Source organism: Bos indicus x Bos taurus, chromosome 9 (genome assembly GCF_003369695.1).
Source record: "Bos indicus x Bos taurus breed Angus x Brahman F1 hybrid chromosome 9, Bos_hybrid_MaternalHap_v2.0, whole genome shotgun sequence".
NCBI lineage: Eukaryota > Metazoa > Chordata > Mammalia > Artiodactyla > Bovidae > Bos > Bos indicus x Bos taurus.
The window spans coordinates 86634622-86658195 of NC_040084.1; the positions used below are offsets into that span (position 1 = coordinate 86634622).

The window sequence follows — 23574 nt, forward strand, 5'->3', positions numbered from 1 at the left end:
AAAATTTTATACTAATTTGCTTCTCCAAGTCTGTTGTTGACATTTAGTTAAGTAAGATTTTAGAAATTAGTACGTATTGTTCAATTTTAGATTTTTAGCAGATGGAGAACATTTAATAAACACTTCCATTCATGATAGAAATCAGAAACATAACTACTACATCAGTGAGAAATGAAACTCAAACTTGAATGAGACGGAAATGCACTAGCGTACTGCATTGTAGTTGGATACCTTTTCACATTCTTAGGTGACATTATGGTAATCTTGGCTATTAGTGACCATATGAGTTGATTTCCCTTTTCTCCTGCTATAAACTGGGGGAAATGATGCTCTTTTCCCATCTGAGGAGACATTGAGGTGATTGAGTCACGTCCACGTTGCTATTCCCCAGCAGAGATGTGCTGGCCTGATAGATGCAGGTTGTGAGGATCAAGCATGTGGGTCAGTTTCAGCCAGATGCTTCATTTGATTAACAGGCTGTTTCATGCTGTGTGGTGCTAGTGCTTAACTGACGGAGCTATGAGGAAAGCCCCATAGTGTTTATAGTTGCTAGTAATTTGTGACTGAATTTGCTTCTAAAATAATTCTTTTGCTTCCTTGCAGATCAAAGGTCCACCATCAAAACACCAAAGACTCAAGACACAGAAGATGATGAAGGGGCTCAGTGGAGTTGTGCTGCCTGTACTTTTTTGAACCATCCAGCCTTAATCCGTTGCGAACAGTGTGAGATGCCAAGGCATTTGTGAGCCAGGAGGCCCTATATCTTCTCTAAATCCACATCTGAAATTCAAGAAACCAGTCTGTCATCAGGGGAAAAGTTTCACTGCTACATAGGATTTTGTAAAATTGAAGGTGTGACAAGATGGTGTTGTGCTAATGTTAAATGTCAACCCACAGAGCTAATAATACCTCAGTCTAATGTCATGGGCAGTTGAAATTCATCACATGAAAGGTAATCTGCTGAAAGACTTGGTTGCCCACTGCCTAACCATGTACAGTGTTACCAGTAGCCCATCATGGATAATTCTCAACATATTAATACCTAGGTGTTCCCAGTACTTTTTTCCCTCATGTCACTACTGAATTTTGACAGGAGGAAGGAATAGAATGATGGCTTTTTTTTTTTTTTTTAAGCTTTCGGTGAAACACTACAAACATGAAGAAAAGCAACAAGGTTTAACTATTTAAAAACTGTTTGCTGCTGTGTAGTGCCAGTGGAAAGGGGAAGAACTTCACGTATCTGTGGTACTCTTGGCCTTGTCTTTGTCTTCCCTGAAAACGTCTCCACTCTGTGAAGCCAGCATCTAGGGTCTAAAGATGAAAGGAGAGCAGCAGCATTGTCTGTACAAACATGGAGTGAAATACCCCAAAGCTTTTCCTACTGTACAGAGCTCTCAAGTTTGCTTTAAGTGATTTCTTTTCTTCCTTATTATTTTCTTATATTTCTATATGTATAGTGTAATAGTCTTTTGTTAACTAATTTTCTTTTTTCCTTTTAGTGATTAAGTACTATCATGTCCCTTTTTAAGCCTTACATGAGAGAAGCATTGCCTTCAAAATAAAAAAGCATTAATGAAATGAAACTATGCACAAAATAACTTTCCTCTACTTATTCTGTACTTGCCCTCATGAGTACCAATGTTCTGTGAAGACATACAGATGCTGCACAGTGAATTGCAGAAAATATTACAAGACTTATGTCTATAGGTCACACTATATACTGCCTTTAGTGGTGGGTAACACAACATGGTGTTTTATCTTCCACAGGGAAGCTTAAAACAAAAGGTATTTTTAACCCACTGACAGCAACAAGGTTAAGCTTGCTTTATCTGCCTTGTGTCCCACAGAACTTCCACAAGAGATTACTATTGGGAAAGTACAGTTTCAAAACCAAGAGCCTTTTTTTGGAGAGAAATTTAAACGCTTTACTGTTGGGGCAGTCCATTTCTAAACCTGACTTGGTGGCAGTATCGTGTATATTTATAAAACAAGGCTAGTTGCATTTAGGACAACTGAAGAAAAGCTGGAAAAAAGAAAAACAAGCAAACTTGAACACTGAAGCAACCTCAAGCATCTCTTTATTTTGATGATATATTTTTATAAGGAAAATAAATATTCAGATGATCAGGAATGTATATAACGAAATGAAATCAAGGAAAAAATAACTATGCATTTAAAAAAAACAATTATGAAATTATATATCAGTGCTTAGAATGGGATTAAGGGAAGTGCTGAAATGTAGCAAAAGATGGGAGATAATGTAGACTGGCACCCACTGTAAATGTTTGCAAATGAATATTTTTTAAATAAGCAAGATAATTACACGTGATTCTATATGAATGTCAGAGCCTTAACTTCCAGGCTTTGCATCTTGTATATGAGAAGAACTATGACAATCCTAGTTAATTAGATGAGAAACCCAAAGCCCTTACATTTGATGCATTTTGTTTTAAAATAGGCCTTGTTTTTCAGCTTCATCTGCAGTTCTATGTGAAGATTGATAAATCAGTTTTTACTTGTTTTATTAATAAAACGTAATTTGGATATCTTGAGTTGATGGTTTTGTGATTTAGCTGGGTAAACTATCTTTGTAACAGATAAGTTATTTATAAAAATTAAAAAACTTATATTCTAACATGGATTTTGTGACTTGTTCTTAAAGTTTTGTGGGACAGGAGGTAAATTATACCCCAGCAGAACGTTTGATAGTTAATAGAAATCAGAGGAAACTCAACCTCCAGAGTCTCCTCCTGACATCATGGCATTCCGCGGCAGTTCTCAGATTATTCGTATCAATTTCCCCAGGCTTCTTTTTAACTAATGAAAGCAACCATGTTTCAGCTAAGCCAGAGAAATGAATATCCCTCTTTTCAAAGTTTATTATAGCTTTATTCTTTGATTTCTCGTGGAGTTCTGGTTTTTAAGTTTGCCCCATTGTTGAAGTGTGATTTCTTGGGCCGTTTAGCCTGAGTAAGCCGCTTAGTTCATATTTGCTCTTTCACACTGTGTGTATGTGCTGAAGATGGCAGTACTTCTCTGAAAGAGAACCTTTAAGAATTTTCAAAAACTTATGACTCAGTTTTTCTGAGCTTGAAAAAGAGCCAAGTAGCGCTTGCTGATCTCATTATGACATAACTAAGCCCTGCCATGGCTTCCCTGGTGGCTCAGACGGTAAAGAATTTACCTGCAACGCAGGAGGCCCGGGTTCGATCCTTGGGTCAGGAAGATCCCCTGGAGAAGGGAATGGCTACCCACTCCGGTATTCTTGCCTGGAGAATCCCATGGACAGAGGAACCTGGCAGGCTACAGTCCATGGGGGTCTCAAAAGAGTTGCACAGGACTGAGCAGCTAACTTTGTCTGCCGTTGTTGGTCTTTTAAACCTAGTAGGACATATATATTCTTTGCCAGGGAACATGAGGTCTAGAGACCACCTTCAAGAATTATTGCAGTGAAATAGAATTACAGGTCCTATGAGCCTCAGATGGAAAAATGGACTTCACTTCTCATTGCTGATCATATGTGGGTGCTGACATTCTTTATTTTTAAAAGGTAGGTGGGCAGTTAGCAGCTCATGTAAACTGGCCCTCTCAGGAAAGCTTTTATTTTTAACAAAATATTGGCCAGTATCTACTATCATAGCTAGTACATTATACAAAGAAGATGCATATCGAGAATTTTTGTAGAAAAAAATATGAAAATTCATTTTTCTTTTAAATTTTCCATTTTTTTAAATGATCAAGAAGGATCAAGTTACAGCATAATGTTAATTGACTTTATACTGGAGAACTGAAATTGTGCATAAAGTCATATCTATGATAGCCCAAAACTGTATTAGCTCTTAGCTTTAAATTTGTAATTTAATCAAAGCATGTATAAATAGCAAAGTTAACTGACATTTCATCAGTTTCCTGTATCCCAATTTAATGTTGATAGGCAATTATAGTGAACAATGATAGTTTAAGAAATAAATGGTAAAAGATACAATAACCTGTGAGTAATTGAAGATGGCCATGCTGCCTTAGAAAATAAGTCTGCAGTGGCACCAAAGGCCATTCCAGATTTAATATATGCTTGCTAGGTATTAGTATAGTTTTACACATAATACTACAAAATACTTCCATTTCTCCATGACAAGTGAGCATGTTTTATTGTGGCTCTAGTTTTTAGAAGCTATAATTATATCCATTTTACTTGAAGATAAAGTGATTCAGGGTTGCGATTTCATTTTTGTTGTTTCCATCTGAAAATATAACTAGGCAAATGAGAGAAAAGACTTCCTCTAAAGAAAGCATAATTTTGTAGCTTTGTATTTGTTAAATTGGATTTCCCCCCTCAATATGTACTAGGCTGTTTGGTGTTTTTTGTTTTTCTTGTCTTTTTTTTTCCCAGGGAGTGTAGTTAATCATTAAAAATGCTTGGTTATGCATTGTCTTCGCAACTATTAAGTTTTTTCTATGTTATAGATTCAAAAATAGCATTGCTGTGTTAACAGTATAATAGTTCGTTTATTTACTTAGTTATTTAAGAAGGGAAAGCAATTGCTTTCTTAATACTGCCACCTTGTTCCACAGCTAGACCTCCTCAAGTCTTAAAGATTGGGGACAGCTGCGATCCAACTGGGCATCTCCCTGGATTTACTCTGTGATCCTGGGATAGTTACTTGCTTTTCACTCCTTATCTTGTTAAAGGAAGATTATATTAATGTTAAACGCTCCTCACAGGGGTGTTGAGGGGCTTAATGTGAGTCCACCAGAGCCAACCTCTTCTCTCACTAGGAACCGGATTATCCTAAAGCAGTGGGTTACGTTTCTGTATGAATGGGTTTTGAAACATTTTTCTCAACAGTATTAACGAACAGAATGGTAATTTGACTTATTTATTTCTTTGAGTTGGCCTCAGAACATCTCAATCTTTCAGAGTTTGGTATTTCAGTCACTGTGATTGAATTCTGTCCCTCTTTTAATGTCAAAAGATTTATTGGTTTGCAGACGTTTCAAGGCTGACCTGAAGATCAAGTCTGTTTATACATGTCCAGCTCTCTAAAGAATGTACTTTTTATGATGGAGAATAACAAATTATTTCTCCGGGAAAATAAATACTTTCTTCAAAGGACTTAGTCCAGTGTTTGCACATCTGCATATTTGTTTTAACCCTAGAATTGACCCAAAGTCCACTTCATTCTAGCTACACTAAACAGATCCCCTTCTTTACCCCCTTTCCCACCCCTTTTCTGAGGGTAGGAATACATCCTTCCTTTGATCGCAACTGCACTCAGCACTCCATACCTACAGGTTCTACATCTTCAGATTTAAGCAACCATAGATCAAAAATACTCAGGACAAAAGTTCCAGAAATCAGAACTTGAATTTATTGTGTGTCAGCAACTACTTATATTGTATGAGGTATTGTAAGAATCAGAGATGACTTCAGACATACCAAATACTATGCCTTTTTAAATAAGGGTCTTGAACATCCACAGATTTTGGTATTGGGTCAGGAGGATACCAAGAGACGACTTAAATAATAGAACCATTACAACTTACTGATCCACATTCCAAAAATGTTTATTGATCCTCATAGCACACTAAATAAATACTGCAGTATCTTCACTGGGGAGGTGTTTTCCAGAGATTTTAAAAAGGAAAAAACAACACTCCCACCTGAGAAACCACCAACTAGTTCCTAGTAGGCTCACGCCTTTCACACTGATCTAAGTGGTTCCGCGTCCAGCTTCCTCTTACCTTGCACACTGCAGCTAGAATAAAGAGAAAACGTCCTATCCATGTTCTCTTCAGAAATATCAACTATTTCCCATTGCTAACTGGGCTGACTTGAAAGATTGTGTAGTCTTATCAGGATGATTTTACTTTCCAATTGAATACGCTTTACAACTCAGCCGGCCTAACCACTTACTGTAATAGATCTTGCATTTCCCCCCGCCCCACTATGTAGTTTTGTCCATCCCATTTCCCCAGTCTTACTTAAGTTCAACCATTCAAGCATCAGGTCAAGAGTCAAGGCTAAGAGAACTTTCCAAACTACACCTTCTCGTAACACTTGTACAATTTTCTGCCCACATGGCGTTCTTTGCTGCTTTGACCTCTCCATTTACATACTGACAGTAGGTATTGTGACATACCCCCTTTGGGTCCACACAGTCAATGCTGCTCTGCATGAGAAGTCAGTAATTGATGGTGATAATGATCCTTGAGGACCAAGTGAAGTGAGAACGTTTCAACTCTCAACATGCATTTCTGGAAGACAATGGAGAAGTCGAGACCTCTGGATATTCTGGAACCTTCAGAAATTTGGCATTTGAAATTGAGTCTCCTGGTTCTGTTACCTCTGATTTCACTTTGGAGCTTTAATTTTGTCTTTTCTTAGATAAAGATGTTTGCGTGACTTAAACAAGATCAATTTTTTTTGAACTAACTATTGAAGCAGAGAGGAACAAGGGAGAATGTTTTTCTGGGAAAATTGGTCTAGAAAAGACAAAAGTTGAATGTAAAATGTGTGATAACTGTCTTCCCCTTTCCCAAGAGAGGGATGGAAAGGCAGACTTTTAACTAAAGGAACAATACCAGAGAGCAGGGACTAGGTGTGGATTTGTGACTAGTGCGTGTATAACCAAGACACTACCTGTGTGATGGATGCCGTGAAATGTGTGCATTTTATGACGTGAATCAACTTCAAGTCAAAATTACTACCATTTTGAGTTTTTGTTTTCTGATTTTTTTAATTTATTTTTTTATTGAAGGATAATTGCTTTACAGAATTTTGTTGTTTCTGTCAAACCTCAGACATGAATCAGCCATAGGTATACATATATCCACCCCCTTTTGAACCTTTCTTCCATCTCCCACCCCATCCCACCCCTCTAGATTGATAGAGAGCCCCTGTTTGAGTTTCCTGAGCCATATAGCATATTCCCATTGGCTATCTATTTTACATATGGTAATGTAAGTTTCCATGTTACTCTCCATACATCTCACCCTCTCCTCCCCTCTCCCCATGTCCATAAGTCTATTCTCTATGTCTGTTTCTCCATTGCTGCCCTGTAAATAAATTCTTCAGCAACATTTTTCTAGATTCTGTATATATGCATTAAAATATGATATTTATCTTTCTCTTTATGACTTACTTCACTCTGTATGATAGGTTCTAGATTCATCCACCTCATTAGAACAGATTCAAATGTGTTCCTTTTTATGGCTGAGTATGAAATTAAAAGACGCTTACTCCTTGGAAGGAAAGTTATGACCAACCTAGATAGCATATTAAAAAGCAGAGATATTACTTTGCCAACAAAGGTCCATCTAGTCAAGGCTATGGTTTTTCCAGTGGTCATGTATGGATGTGAGAGTTGGACTGTGAAGAAAGCTGAGCGCCGAAGAATTGATGCTTTTGAACTGTAGAAATTTGGAAAAGACTCTGAGAGTCCCTTGGACTGCAAGGAAATCCAACCAGTCCATCCTAAAGGAGATCAGTCCTGGGTGTTCATTGGAAGGATTGAGGCTGAGTCTGAAACTCCAGTACTTTGGCCACCTCATGCGAAGAGTTGACTCATTAGAAAAGACCCTGATGCTGGGAGGGATTGGGGGCAGGAGGAGAAGGGGACGACAGAGGATGAGATGGCTGGATGGCATCACCGACTTGATGCATATGAGTTTGGGTGAACTCCAGGAGTTGGTGATGGACAGGGAGGCCTGGCATGCTGCGATTCATGGGGTCGCAAAGAGTAGGACATGACTGAGTGACTGAACTGAACTGAATATTCCATTGTGTATACATACCACAACTTCTTTATCCATTCATCTGTCAGTGGACATCTAGGTTGCTTCCATGTTCTAACTATCGTAAATAGTGCTGCAATGAATGATGGGATACATGTGTCTTTTTCAATATGGGTTTCCTCAGGGTATATGCCTAGGAGTAGGATTGCTGGGTCATATAGTGGTTTTATTCCTAGATTTTAAGGAATCTCCGAACTGTCTTCCATAGTGGCTATATCGATTTACATTCCCACCAAGAGTGCAAGAGCATTTCCTTTTCTCCACACCCTCTCCAGCTTTTATTGTTTGTAGACTTATTGATGATGCCCATTCTGACCGGTGTAAGGTGATATCTCATTGCAGTTTTGATGGGCATTTCTCTAATAATGAGCAATGTTGAGCATCTTTTCATGTGTTTGTTAGCCATCTGTATGTCTTCTTTGGAGAAATCTCTATTTAGGTCTTATTCCACTTTTTGATTGGGTTGTTTGTTTTTCTGGTATTGAGTTGTATGAGCTACTTGTGTATTTTGGAAATTAATTCTTTGTCAGTTGTTTCATTTGCTATTATTTTCTCCCATTCTGAGCATTGTCTTTTCACCTTGTTTCTAGTTTCCTTTGCTGTGCAAAAGCTTTTAAGTTTAATCAGGTCCCACTTGTTTACTTTTGTTTTTATTTCCATTACTCTAGGAGGTGGGTCATAGAGCATCTTGCTTTGATTTATGTCATCGACTGTTCTGCCTATGTTTTCCTCTAAGAGATTTATAGTTTCTGGTCTTGCATTTAGGTCTTTAATCCATTTTGAGTTTATCTTTGTGTATAGTTAGGAAGTGCTCTAATTTCATTCTTTTACATGTAGCTGTCCAGTTTTGCCAGCACCATTTATTGAAGAGGCTGTCTTTACCCCATTGTATATTCTTGCCCCCTGTGTCAAAAATGAAGTAACTATATGTGCGTGGGTTTATTTCTGGGCTTTGTATCTTGTTCCATTTGTCTGGGTTTCTGTTTTTGTGTCAGAACCGTACTGTCTTGATGACTTTTTGTAGTACAATTTGAAGTCAGGAAGGTTGATTCCTCCAGCTCTATTCTTCTTTCTTAAGATGGCTTTGGCTATTCCAGGATCTTTTATGTTTCCACATGCATTGTGAAATGTTTTGTTCTAGTTCCGTGAAAAATGCCATTGGTAATTTGATAGGGATCACATTGACTTTTTGAGTTTTAATAGAATTATTCCACAGACTGTTCCACTGAAGCTCCAGATTCAATATCCCAAAGCATAGTTATATTACTATTGAATAGCAGAAACATACAGCAAAGTTTTTTAAACTTGTCACTTGTATTTCTTCATTAACCACAATTTATTCTCTTCTACTGTTCACAACCATTAACATACCATAGTTAAAAGCACTGATTTCATATTACTGAAACAATTGGCCCCCACGTTCTAAGACAAGTGAAATAATAAGCAGGACTCAAGCCACAGTTGTAATATATAGTGGAACTATATGTAACTTTTTCTGTATTTTCCAGGTCTCCTATAAATGTGTTATCATACTTTCATAATGTAAAAAATAAAAGAAGAGAAAAAATTTTTTAAAAAATCAGCAGGACTCACTGAAAATCTTTAGCCAATATCATTTTTTCCCTCTGAGCATGTGTGCTCTGGCATCTATGTTTGCTACAGGGCAGAAATCTTAAGACCCTTAGCATTGTATAAACCTTTCATTTTTCATGGCATTTTTACGTAATCATGAGTCCACAAGTAAAAATATTTTATTACTATACTGAGTCATTGGTTCTATTTTCTCAGATTTCTACAAGCAAATAGAGGAAAAAATACCCTTCCATTCTCAAAAAATGCAATTTAGTAACACCAGCTCTCTCCTGTAAACACAAGAGTGACCTTCAGTTATTCCTCGTACAATCTGTTTTCATTTCCTTAGGTCCCAGGTTGCTCTACTATGCTTTAAAAATTATAATTGGACATAGAATCTTTGGCATCTTCATTCATTCAGAAAATGGGCTTAATATGTGTTTCCTGGTGCTTGCATGTCCGATACGTTGCCTACATGCTGGGGGCATGTTGGAGATCTCCTTCCACCGTGTTTGTTACACAGCTCTCTCTCTCTCTCTGCCTGTGCTCTTCAGGACCGTTTCATGGACCTAGTTAACCTCAGAATTGTGCTATCCAGTTACACACTCTGGTTTTTGTTACATCTTTCTTTTTAATGCGTCCTTGCTTTGGTCACACTAAGGGACGTGCAGAACTTCCCCAACCAGGGATCGAACCTGCACCCAGAGCAGTGAAAGTGCAGAGTCCTAACCACTGGACCACCAGGGAATTCCCTCTGCTGTTTTTATAGACTCTTTGTTTTCTAACATTTTAGATTATTTAACTGTTAACCATCCATCCTGAATTCAACCTCCTCTACGTCCTAAGCATTTTCTCTGTAGGTCTGTACATGACCCACGAGGAGACGAGCAGCATGGGGTGGTGATTCGTAGCCTCAAGATCAACCATGACTCTCCTTGGAATCATCTCTGAACACCTATAACTCGGCACATCCTTGAACTACACTGCTCACATTTACTGGCTTGATAACGAAATGCCAAGCAGACGTACGTACCTCACATTGCACTTCCCTGTTTCTCTTAAAAAAGAGAATCACATTGATCTGATAAGGTTCACTTCTTTGGCAAATAGTCTGGGCACTGTGTAGTTTTTATTTTTTTCTAAACCAAATTTTTAATGTATCATGCAAAAATTATTCTGAAAGTTAGAGAAGTTAACAGGAACTTAGTCAATGAAATTTATTATTATTATTATTATTATTATTATTTACTTTACAATATTGTATTGGTTTTGCCGTACATCAACATGAATCCACCATGGGTGTACACGTGTTCCCAATCCTGAAACCCCCTTCCACCTCCCTCCCCATACCATCCCTCTGGGTCATCCCAGTGCACCAGCCCCAAGCTTCCTGTATCCTGCATTGAACCTGGACTGGCGATTCGTTTCTTATATTATACATGTTTCAATGCCACTATCGAAAATCATCCCCCACCTCCCTCTCCCACAGAGTCCAAAAGACTGTTCTATACATCTGTGTCTCTTTTGCTGTCTTGCATACAGGGTTATTGTTACCATCTTTCTAAATTCCATATATATGTGTTAGTATACTGTATTGGTGTTTTTCTTTCTGGCTTACTTCACTCTGTATAATAGGCTCCAGTTTCATCCACCTCATTAGAACTGATTCAAATGTATTCTTTTTAATGGCTGAGTAATACTCCATTGTGTATAGGTACCACAGCTTTCTTATCCATTCATCTGCTGATGGACATCTAGGTTGCTTCCATGTCCTGGCTATTATAAACAGTGCTGCGATGAACACTGGGGTACACGTGTCTCTTTCCCTTCTGGTTTCCTCAGTGTGTATGCCCAGCAGTGGGATTGCTGGGTCGTATGGTAGTTCTATTTCCAGTTTTTTAAGGAATCTCCACACTGTTCTCCATAGTGGCTGTACTAGTTTGCATTCCCACCAACAGTGTAAGAGGGTTCCCTTTTCTCCACGTCCTCTCCAGCATTTATTGCTTGTAGATTTTGGATCACAGCCATTCTGACTGGCGTGAAATGGTACCTCATTGTGGTTCTGATTTGCATTTCTCTGATAATGAGTGATGTTGAGCATCTTTTCATGTGTTTCTTGGCCATCTGTATGTCTTCTTTGGAGAAATGTATATTTAGTTCTTTGGCCCATTTTTTGATTGGGTCGTTTATTTTTCTGGAATTGGGCTGCAGGAGTTGCTTGTATATTTTTGAGATTAGATGTTTGTCAGTTGCTTCATTTGCTATTATTTTCTCCCATTCTGAAGGCTGTCTTTTGACCTTGCTTATAGTTTCTTTTGTTGTGCAGAAGCTTTTAATTTTAATTAGATCCCATTTGTTTATTTTTGCTTTTATTTCCAATATTCTGGGAGGTGGGTCATAGAGGATCCTGCTATGATTTATGTCGGAAAGTGTTTTGCCTATGTTCTCCTCTAAGAGTTTTATAGTTTCTGGTCTTATGTTTAGATATTTAATCCATTTTAAGTTTATTTTTGTGTATGGTGTTAGAAAGTGTTCTAGTTTCATTCTTTTACAAGTGGTTGACCAGTTTTCCCAGCACCACTTGTTAAAGAGATTGTCTTTTCTCCATTGTATATTCTTGCCTCCTTTGTCAAAGATAAGGTGTGCATATGTGCGTGGATTTATCTCTGGGCTTTCTATTTTGTTCCATTGATCTATATTTCTGTCTTTGTGCCAGTACCATACTGTCTTGATGACTGTGGCTTTGTAGTAGAGCTTGAAGTCAGGCAGGTTGATTCCTCCAGTTCCATTCTTCTTTCTCAAGATTGCTTTGGCTATTCGAGGTTTTTTGTATTTCCATACAAATGGTGAAATTATTTGTTCTAGCTCTGTGAAAAATACCGTTGGTAGCCTGATAAGGATTGCATTGAATCTATAGATTGCTTTGGGTAGTATACTCATTTTCACTATATTGATTCTTCCGATTCATGAACATGGTATATTTCTCCATCTATTAGTGTCCTCTTTGATTTCTTTCACCAATGTTTTATAGATTTCTATATATAGGTCTTTAGTTTCTTTAGGTAGATACATTCCTAAGTGTTTTATTCTTTTCATTGCAATGGTGAATGGAATTGTTTCCTTAATTTCTCTTTCTATTTTCTCATTGTTAGTGTATAGGAATGCAAGGGATTTCTGTGTGTTGATTTTATATCCTGCAACTTTACTATATTCATTGATTAGCTCTAGTAATTTTCTGGTGGAGTCTTTAGGGTTTTCTATGTAGAGGATCATGTCATCTGCAAACAGTGAGAGTTTTACTTCTTCTTTTCCAATTTGGATTCCTTTTATTTCTTTTTCTGCTCTGATTGCTGTGGCCAAAACTTCCAAAACTATGTTGAATAGTAGTGGTGAAAGTGGGCACCCTTGTCTTGTTCCTGACATTAGGGGAAATGCTTTGAATTTTTCACCATTGAGGATAATGTTTGCTGTGGGTTTGTCATATATAGCTTTTATTATGTTGAGGTATGTTCCTTCTATTCCTGCTTTCTGGAGAGTTTTTATCATAAATGGATGTTGAATTTTGTCAAAGGCTTTTTCTGCATCTATTGAGATAATTGGCTTTTATTTTTCAATTTGTTGATGTGGTGTAATACATTGATTGATTTGCAGATATTGAAGAATACTTGCATCCTTGGGATAAAGCCCACTTGGTCATGGTGTATGATCTTTTTAATGTGTTGTTGGATTCTGATTGCTAGAATTTTGTTAAGGATTTTTGCATCTATGTTCATCAGTGATATTGGCCTGTAGTTTTCTTTTTTTGTGCTATCTTTGTCAGGTTTTGGTATTAGGGTGATGGTGGCCTCATAGAATGAGTTTGAAAGTTTACCTTCCTCTGCAATTTTCTGGAAGTGTTTGAGTAGGATAGGTGTTAGCTCTTCTCTAAATTTTTGGTAGAATTCAGCTGCGAAGCCGTCTGAACCTGGGCTTTTGTTTGCTGGAAGATTTCTGATTACAGTTTCAATTTCTGTGCTTGTGATGGGTCTGTTAAGATTTTCTATTTCTTCCTAGTTCAGTTTTGGAAAGTTGCACTTTTCTAAGAATTTGTCCATTTCTTCCACATTGTCCATTTTATTGGCATATAATTGCTGATAGTAGTCTCTTATGATCCTTTGTATTTGTGTGTTGTCTCTTGTGATCTCTCCATTTTCATTTCTAATTTTATTGATTTGGTTTTTCTCCCTTTGTTTCTTGATGAGTCTGGCTAATGGTTTGTCAATTTTATTTATCCTTTCAAAGATAAAGCTTTTGGCTTTGTTGATTTTTGCTATGGTCTCCTTTGTTTCTTTTGCATTTATTTCTGCCCTAGTTTTTAAGATTTCTTTCCTTCTACTAACCCTGGGGTTCTTCATTTCTTCCTTTTCTAGTTGCTTTAAGTGTAGAGTTAGGTTATTTATTTGACGTTTTTCTTGTTTCTTGAGGTATGCCTGTATTGCTATGAACTTTCCCCTTAGCACTGCTTTTACAGTGTTCCACAGGTTTGGGGTTGTGTGTTTTCATTTTCATTCGTTTCTATGCATATTTTGATTTCTTTTTTGACTTCTTCTGTGATTTGTTGGTTATTCAGAAGCGTGTTGTTCAGCCTCCATATGTTGGAATTTTTAATAGTTTTTCTCCTGTAATTGAGATCTAATCTTACTGCATTGTGGTCAGAAAAGATGCTTGGAATTATTTCAGTTTTTTTGAATTTACCAAGGCTAGATTTATGGCCCAGGATGTGATCTATCCTGGAGAAGGTTCTGTGTGTGCTTGAGAAAAATGTGAAATTCATTGTTTTGGGGTGAAATGTCCTATAGATATCAATTAGGTCTAACTGGTCTATTGTATCATTTAAAGTTTGTGTTTCTTTGTTAATTTTCTGTTTAGTTGATCTATCCATAGGTGTGAGTGGGGTATTAAAGTCTCCCACTATGATTGTGTTATTGTTAATTTCCCCTTTCATGCTGCTGCTACATCACTTCAGTCGTGTCCAACTCTGTGCAACCGCATAGAAGGCAGCCCACCAGGCTCCCCCATCCCTGGGATTCTCCAGGCAAGAACACTGGAGTGGGTTGCCATTGCCTTCTCCTCCCCTTTCATACTTGTTAGCATTTGTCTTACATATTGTGGTGCTCCTATGTTGGGTGCAAATATATTTATAATTATTATATCTTCTTCTTGGATTGATCCTTTGATCATTATGTAGTGTCCTTTGTCTCTTCACAGCCTTTGTTTTAAAGTCTATTTTATCTTATATGAGTATTGCTACTCCTGCTTTCTTTTGATCTCTATTTGCATGGAATATCCTTTTCCAGCCCTTCACTTTCAGTCTGTATGTGTCCCCTGTTTTGAGGTGGGTCTCTTGTAGACAACATATATAGGGGTCTTGTTTTTGTATCCATTCAGCCAGTCTTTGTCTTTTGGTTGGGGCATTCAACCCATTTACGTTTAAGGTAATTATTGATAAGTATGATCCCGTTGCCATTTACTTTACTGTTTTGGGTTCGAGTTTATACACCATTTTTGTGTCTCCTGTCTAGAGAATATCCTTTAGCATTTGTTTGAGAGCTGGTTTGGTAGTGCTGAATTCTCTCAGCTTTTGCTTGTCTGCAAAGCTTTTGATTTCTCCTTCATATTTGAATGAGATCCTTGCTGGGTACAGTAATCTGGGCTGTAGGTTATTTTCTTTCATCACTTCAAGTATGTCTTGCCATTCCCTCCTGGCCTGAAGAGTTTCTATTGAAAGATCAGCTGTTATCCTTATGGAAATCCTCTTGTGTGTTATTTGTTGTTTTTCCCTTGCTGCTTTTAATATTTCTTCTTTGTGTTTGATCTTTGTTAATTTGATTAATATGCATCTTGGGGTGTTTTGCCTTGGGTTTATCCTGTTTGGGACTCTCTGGGTTTCTTGAACTTGGGTGATTATTTCCTTCCCCATTTTAGGGAAGTTTTCAACTATTATCTCCTCAAGTATTTTCTCATAGTCTTTCTATTTGTCTTCTTCTTCTGGGACTCCTATGATTCGAATGTTGGAGCATTTAATATTGTCCTGGAGGTCTCTGAGATTGTCCTCGTTTCTTTTAATTCGTTTTTCTTTTTTCCTCTCTGATTCATTTATTTCTACCATTCTATTTTCTATTTCACTAATCCTATCTTCTGCCTCCATTATTCTACTCTTTGTTGCCTCCAGAGTGTTTTTGATCTCATTTATTGCATTATTCATTATATATTGACTCTTTTTTATTTCTTCTAAGTCCTTGTTAAACCTTTCTTGCATTTTTCTCAATCCTTGTCTCCAGGCTATTTATCTGTGATTCCATTTTTATTTCAAGATTTTGGATCATTTTCACTATCATTATTTGGAATTCTTTATCAGGTAGATTCCCTATCTCTTCCTCTTTTGTTTGGTTTGGTGGGCATTTATCCTGTTCCTTTACCTGCGGGGTATTCCTCTGTCTCTGCATCTTGTTTATATTGCTGAGTTTGGGGTGGCCTTTCTGTATTCTGACAGTTTGTGGAATTCTCTTTATTATGGAGTTCCTCGCTGTGGGTGGGGTTGTATTGGTGGCTTTTCAAGGTTTCTTGGTTAGGGAAGCTTGTGTTGGTGTTCTGGTGGGTAGAGCTGGATTTCTTCTTTCTGGAGTGCAATGAAGTGTCTAGTAACAAGTTATGAGATATCAATGGTTTTGGAGTAACTTTGGGCAGCCTATATATTGAAGCTCAGGGCTGTGTTCCTGTGTTGCTGGAGAATTTGCGTGGTATGTCTTGCTCTGAACTTGTTGGCCCTTGGGTGGTGCTTGGTTTCAGTGTAGGTATGGAGGCATGTGATGAGCTCCTATTGATTAATGTTCCCTGGAGTCAGGTGTTCTCTGATGTTCTCAGGATTTGGACTTAAGCCTCCTGCTTCTGGTTTTCAGTCTTTTTACAGTAGTCTCAAGACTTCTCCTTCTATACAGCACTGTTGATCAAACATCTAGGTTAAAGATGAAAAGTTTCTCCACAGTGAGGGACACCCAGAGAGGTTCACAGAGTTACATGGAGAAGAGAAGAGGGAGGAGGGAGTTATAGGTGACCCGAATGAGATGAGGTGGAATCAAAAGAGGAGTGAGCAAGGTAGCCAGTAGTCACTTCCTTGTGTGTGCTCTGCAATCTGGACTGCTCAGAGATGTTCATGGAGTTATACAGAGAAGAGAAGAGGGAGGAAGGAGACAGAGGTGGCCAGGAGGATAAAAGGGGGGAATGAAAAGGAGAGAGACAGATCCAGCCAGTAATCAGTTCCCTACGTGTTCTCTACCATCCGGAACACACAGAGATTCACAGAGTTGGGTAGAGAAGAGAGGGGGGAGGAAGGAGACAGAGGCAACCTGGTGGAGAAAAAGGAGAGTCCAAAGGCAGAGAGAGCAGTCAAGCCAGTAATCTCACTCCCAAGTAAAAATGGGTACTGAAGATTGGGTTCTTAAAGGTACAAAATTGATAACAAATACCAAAAAGCAAAGATTAAAATTCTAGAGTAGAGGTTGGATTTTCAAAAATACAATATTAAAGAAAAGAAGAAGAAGAAGGAAAAAAAAAGTCACAAAAGTTGTTAAAATATATATATATATGAAGTTTGCTTTAAAAAATAGTCTTTTTTAAAAAAAGCAATAGTAGGTTATAAAAATGAAAATTAAAGGAGTAATACAGCTAAGTTGCTTCAGTCATGTCCGACTCTGTGCAACCCCATAGATGGCAGCCCACCAGGCTCCCCCATCCCTGGGATTCTCCAGGCAAGAACACTGGAGTGGGTTGCCATTTCCTTCTCCAATGCAGGAAAGTGAAAAGTGAAAGTGAAGTTGCTCAGTCATGTCCGACTTTTATCGACCCCATGGACTGCAGCCTACCAGGCTCTTCCATCCATGTGATTTTCCAGGCAAGAGTACTGGAGTGAGGTGCCATTGCCTTCTCCAAAAGGAGTACTAGAGGACTTAAATTTTTTTTTAAGTTAAAAAAAAAAAGAAAAGGATGATCGTAAAAATAGTGAAAATACATCTAGGACTCTCTCTGGTGTTGTTGTGCGCAGTATGGGGTCAGTTCATTTTTGGATAGTTCCTTGGTCGGGCTTATATTTCTCAAGATATATAGGCCCCTTCCTATGTAGTCAGTACTAACTACAGGGTTTTAATCTACTGCACCTGTCACTTCCAAGGCAGTTCCTTCAGTTTTAGTTTCTTCTGTTTGCTGTTCTCTTCAGTGTCTGATTTCTGCCCTGACACAAGGTGGGTGGTGGTGGACACTTTTTTGGGGGCGGGGAGGGGGCTCACTTGTTCAGTCACACTGTGGGGGTGGGGAGGGACGCTGCAGACAACACTGCCATGTGCTCATAGTGTCTCAGCCACACTGGGCCTGCCTCTGCTCACAGCGCATGCACCCTCCCTGCCCACACAGCTTAGGCTCTAGGTTGCTCCACCGGGAACCATCCGAGGCCGACCCTGGGCTGCATGCACCTCCCAGGTCTAAGCCGCTCAGGTTCAGGCACTTGGGTAGTCCTCAGAGGCGCAGACTCCATTGGGCCTGCGTTTTGTGCCCTTCCCAGCTCTGAGCAGCTAGGGTGATGGGGTGTTTGGCGAGTGCGGTCACTGCGATTTATTGCCTCTCCCGTTCCTGCCACTTGGTTTTCTGGGTGTACAACCGGCGCACCTTCTCAGGTGGATGATGACTGTCCAGAACCCCAAGAAGTCTTAGCAAAGAAGCCTGCTTGCAGTTAGGTAGATAATGTCTCTCTGGGGCTGCTATTGCCCCCTTCTGGCTCTGGCTGCCTGTCACCGGAGGGGGATGGTCTGCAGCCAGCTAGTTCTGTTCAGCCCTTTGTTCTTTGCGTGGGCCTGGCGGTGTCTTAGGGCTTTTCGCGTGGTAGCTATCCCACAGTCTGGTTTGCTAGCCAAATTAGTTCGCTCTGATTACCCTCAGGGCATTCAGGCCCAATCCTTACTCTAAGCAATGCAGCCCGCGCCTCCCTGCCCAGCCCCCACTCGCTAGTGGCGGGTGCCGGCATCTGCGCTGCTTCTCCGCTGGGGGAGTAACCATTGGGCTCATAATCTGTGGGTTTTAATTATTTACTTATTTTCCCTCCCTATTATGTTGCCCTCTGTGCTTCCAAGGCTCACCACAGACTTGGCAGTGAGAGTGTTTAATGGTGTTTGGAAACTTCTCTCTTTTTAAGACTCCCTTCCCGGGACGGAGCTCCGTCCCTACCTCTTTTGTCTCTTTTTTTGTCTTTTATATTTTTCCTACCTCCTTTCGAAGACAATGGGCTACTTTTCTGGGTGCCTGATGTCCTCTGCCGGCATTCAGAAGTTGTTTTGGGAATTTACTCAGCGTTTAAATGTTCTTTTGATGAATTTGTGGGGGAGAAAGTGGTCTCCCTGTCCTATTCCTCTGCCATCTTAGGACCGCCTCCTGTGGCCAGCAGAGGACTACACGCGACGCAGTGGACAGCGCGTGGGTGAGTTGCAGAATCCGAGGGGGTCACCACTGTGTAGTTTTTAAAAGAACAATTAACATCTGCTTTTTACTACATTATTAGGCACTGTTCTAAATGCATTTCAGGGCTTCCCTGATAGTTCAGTTGGTAAAGAATCTGCCTGCAATTCAGGAGACCCCAGTTCAATTCCTGGGTTGGGAAGATCTGCTGGAGAAGGGATGGGCTACCCACTCCAGTATTCTTGGGCTTCCCTGGTGGCTCAGCTGGTAAAGAATCCACCGGCAATGTAGGAGACCTAGGTTTGATCCCTGGGTTGGGAAGATCCCCTGGAGAAGGGAATGGCTACCCACTCCAGTGTTCTGGCCTGGAGAATTCCATGGACTGTATAGTCCCAGGGGTCACAAAGAGTCGGACACGACTAAGCAACTTTCACTTTCTTTCACTTTCTAGATGCTTCTCAAATATTAACTCATGTGATCTTCATAACAACACAAAGAGGCAGATGACATGATATTTCCACTTACAAAAGAAGACTTGAGGCAAAGAAAGGTTAAGTAACTCTCCCACAGCTAATAGGACTCATGAAAGTGAAAGTTAAGTCGCCCAGTCGTGTCTGACTCTTTGCGACCCCATGGACTGTAGCCTGCCAGACTCCTCTGTCCATGGGATTTTCCAGGCAAGAATACTGAAGTGGGTTGCCATTTCCTTCTCCAGGAGATCTTCCTGACCCAGGGATTGAAGCTGGGTCTTCCACACTGTAGGCAGACACTTTACCATCTGAGCCACCAGGGAAGTCCTGGCCAATATTAAAAACCAAGCAGTCTCAGTGCTTTTAACCACTGCAGTGTGCTGCCTTAGGCTCTCCAGGGATCTGCAGAGCAATTTGTATTCCTGTTTATTCCAAGTCAGCTATTTATTCTGGCTCTCAATCTTTGGAAATCTTCTTTCCATCTGAGGAGGAATTTCACATTTGAACTTCTGCTACTCCTCCGTCTTTTGCTCATCTTCCTAATTTGACTCCTACGAGTGAAGACAGGATCTCTTGTTTTGTTCATCACTATGTACCTGCTCCCCACGTGAGCCTGGCACACAGAAGTGTGCAATGAATTTTAAGTGACCTGATAAATTTGGTAACCTCATGTAACTTTATTTTTCTATCATGTCCCCACCAAGTGCATCTCAATATCACATTCCTCCCATAGGCGAGGCATTGTGTTAGACAGCATGGCAGATAAAGTCACCATCTTAGAGCTTACAGGAAGGAAATAAGTACAGTCAATCCTTGTTATTCTCAGAATTCCATAAAATTTGTGAATTGGGGAACTCCCTGGTTGTACAGTGGATGGGATCTTCCTGCCAGCACAGGGGACAACAGCTTCGATCCCTGGTCCGAAGAAGATTCCACCTGCGGCAGAGCAGCTGAGCCTGCAAGCCACGACTACTGAAACCCATGCACCCTAGAGACCATGCGCAGCAGCAAAGACCCAGTGCAACCACAACCAAAATGAATTCACTGTTTTTCACTTGTGGATTTGCCTCCTCACTATAGTCATTCACGGGCATGAACAGAACGGTGACGGTGCTGGGTCTCGTGATGCTCAGGCTCAGGTCAGACAGACAACGTGAGGACCCCGCCTTCTTGTTTCAGCTCTCCTACTACAAACACCTGTCCTTTTTTTGCGGACTATTTAGTGCCACAGGTTTTGCATTTTTGTGCTTTTTATTGTTTACAGTGACCCCTCAAACACAACGCTGTCTAGTGTTCCTGAGTTCAAGCCCAGCATGTGCCTGTGAAGAAGACGGTGTATCAGGCAAGTTTCATCCGGGCATGAGCGAGTCAAACAGTGCTGCTACCGGGGGCGTCAACGTCAACAAGTTAACCATATATATGAAAAACACGCAGTAAAAGTAAGGTCACACATTGATTGGTTGATGAAAACACTGTGACCAGAGCCTCATGGGAACCTAACCCTGTATTCCCCTAGGAGCAACGATTATGTATTGACAATTTCAGTGTTTGTGGAGACTTCAAAGAATACAACTACCATAAATAACAAGAATTGACTATAATTATAAGGCAAGTGCTGTACAGAGAGGCACAAGGTTCAGTGATGGGAGAGATGACTTCTACTGGTCAATTCAAAGACGACTTATGAAAGGGAGGCATTTGAAATGGGATTCATGGCAGGTGAGAATCTGACAGAGGTGAGAAGACATTCCAAATACACATTTCTGTAGGAATCTAGAAGCTACAGAGACTGCAATGATCCACAGGGAACCTCGCTTGCCTGAAAGGTAAGTACAGGTTGGGAAGATAAGACAAGAAAGATAATTTGAACAATTCTGTTGATGATGATTGAGAGTGTACTTAATTTGATAGACAATAATGAGCCATGGAAGCTTTGGGGTTAACTTGCCCAAGGAAATAAAAACGGAAGTCCATGTACAGACTTGAACGTAAATGTTGACAGCAGAATTATTCATTATAGCCCCAAACTGGGAACAACGCACACACCCATCAGTAGGTGAAGGGACAAACAGATGTCATCTGTCTACACATTGGAATGATTAAAAAGGAACAAATACTGACACCACAATGTAGATGAATCATACATGTGTTACACTGAGTGAAAGAAGCCAGACAGTCAATTCAGCCGCTCAGTTGTGTCCAACTCTTTGCAACCCCATGGACTGCAGCATGCCAGGCTCCCCTGTCCATCACCAACTCCTGGACCTTGCTCAAACTCACATCCATCAAGTCGGTGATACCATCCAACCATCTCATACTATATCATCCATCCCCTTCTCCTCCAGCCTTCAATCTTTCCCAGCATCAGGGTCTTTCCCAATGAGTCAGTTCAAATGTATCCATTTGTCAAAACTCATTTAAAAATTGGGAACTTTCTATATAAAAATCACACAATTAATGTGAGTGCATTTCATTGTATTAAAACAATACATATTAAATTAAAATAATGAATGTGTCTTAAAAGAAACTTTGGGGGAGGAAACCTCTAATACTTTGAGATGAAAAGTAATGAACAAACACTCATGAGAAAGACAAATAAGGGGAAAAGCAGAAACACAAGTACCAACTAGGTGCCCTCTTGCAATGATCAGGTATAAGGTGGTACCTTGTCACATCTGAAGCTAAGGACTCACAAACATCATCTTATGTGAGAATTTCCATTATTGATACTGTCGCTAACTTGTGTTTTATTTACAAGTTCATAGTAGTATATATATCAGTTTCTCTGAAAGCTGTCACCATCTATCAGGTGACCAAGATACCTGGTTGGTGTTCTTCTCAGTCCACTGACACCATTGAATTAATGCTGAGAAAGATGAGAACAACCTGTGCTGAGTAGCGTCATGTCCTCATTCATTCTAGGGAGCTCAGCATGAGATCAGCACCTGTGAACACACTGTGGAAGCGGCTGGAGAACTGTACCCCCAAGATCAGCGCTGTCTTAGGACCTCGGCTCCCGTGGTCCCTGCTAAGGGCCATTCTTTGTGAGGGAGGGAAGAGCTGACCTGTCCTGGTGGTGCTCAATCCCATGCAGCCAGCAGCCGGTGTCCCACAAAGGGATGCAGCATTGGGGCGGGCATCCCCAGGGTACAGCCTCTGGCAGCTCAAATTCTGCAGAACAAACAGACGTCCTCCCAGGGTGACTGCCTTTTCATTAAACTATTTAATTCTAGTAATTTTCTTGTATATAAAATTAATACCTCTGGTTATACTCACTATGTAACATTTTATGACGACACTTCCTCAACAACCATCAGATGCTTCTACTGAGTTAAACCTTATTTTAGAAAATTTTGTATTCATTCAAAACACGCAGTCCTATGTGCCAAGGCTTATTCTGGTTCTAGAGACACAGGCCCGGCGTTATGGTCTCCCCTGAGCCCACCTGGCCCTGGGGATCTCTCACGTTCCTGCACTGCCTGTCACGTGCCTGCTTTGAGAGTGGTCTTGTCATATCTTAGCTTCATGTTCTCCCCTTGGTAGCCTGTGCTCAAACTCAAGAGAATATGGTTCTAGTAGTTTTTTGGGTTGTTTTTTTTTTTTTGGCTGCGCCATGGGTCATGTTGAATTTTAGTTCCCCAACCAGGGATTGTACCGGTGCCCCCTCCATTGGAAGCATGGAATCTTAACCACTGGACTGCCAGGGAAGTCCCGAAAATACACTTCTAAATGTCAGCAACCATTTCCTTCACTGAAGAACTGTGAACTGGCTTTTCTGGCTTCTACTTCTGTGAAACAGTGGAGAACCTCACCAGTCAAGACGTGCTCCAGAGTGCTCCAAAAATCAGCTGTCAGTCTCTTTAGAGCGGGTTTCGGTTGTGAGATTGAGGAGGGTGGAGAGGGAAACTGGCAAGGGAAACACTCTGGGGTCACTGCACCCGAAAGGCTGGAGGGGGGCTCTCCAATCCCATACTCCTTGCTTCTTGATTTGCTCAGCGCCCGCTGATACTAAGTTGGATGGATTCCTAAATCTGACACGGTGTTGCTTCTTTCTCGCTGTCTTTCAATGTTCTCTTTAATAAGGAGGGGAGAGCGAGGCTATCTCAGAAGGATGCCTCCCTCCTTGACTGCTGAGCTGGGGTGTGAGGGACTCAGCACACGCGTGGCTTCTCCCCTTGGACCCCCCCTTCTTGCTTTCTAAGCGCATCATGAGAACATCTTCCATCCGCCCAGCCCCAGGCGGCACGGCTCCTGACTG

At 40.3% G+C, this 23574-nt stretch overlaps 1 protein-coding gene across 2 annotated transcripts in view; it reads left to right on the plus strand.

The window, feature by feature from the left end:
* The window catches only part of TAB2 (TGF-beta activated kinase 1 (MAP3K7) binding protein 2), a 60163-nt gene extending 57524 nt beyond the window's left edge, over window positions 1–2639 (plus strand). Inside the window, exon 7 of one of the 2 annotated variants that reach the window (XM_027551797.1) lies at window positions 604–2639. In XM_027551797.1, the coding sequence (XP_027407598.1) occupies window positions 604–746 (143 nt within the window). In that variant the 3' untranslated portion in view covers window positions 747–2639. The remainder of the gene's footprint in view (window positions 1–603) is intronic. The other variant, XM_027551798.1, reaches the window with a different exon arrangement.
* Window positions 2640–23574: the final 20935 nt, after the last annotated feature.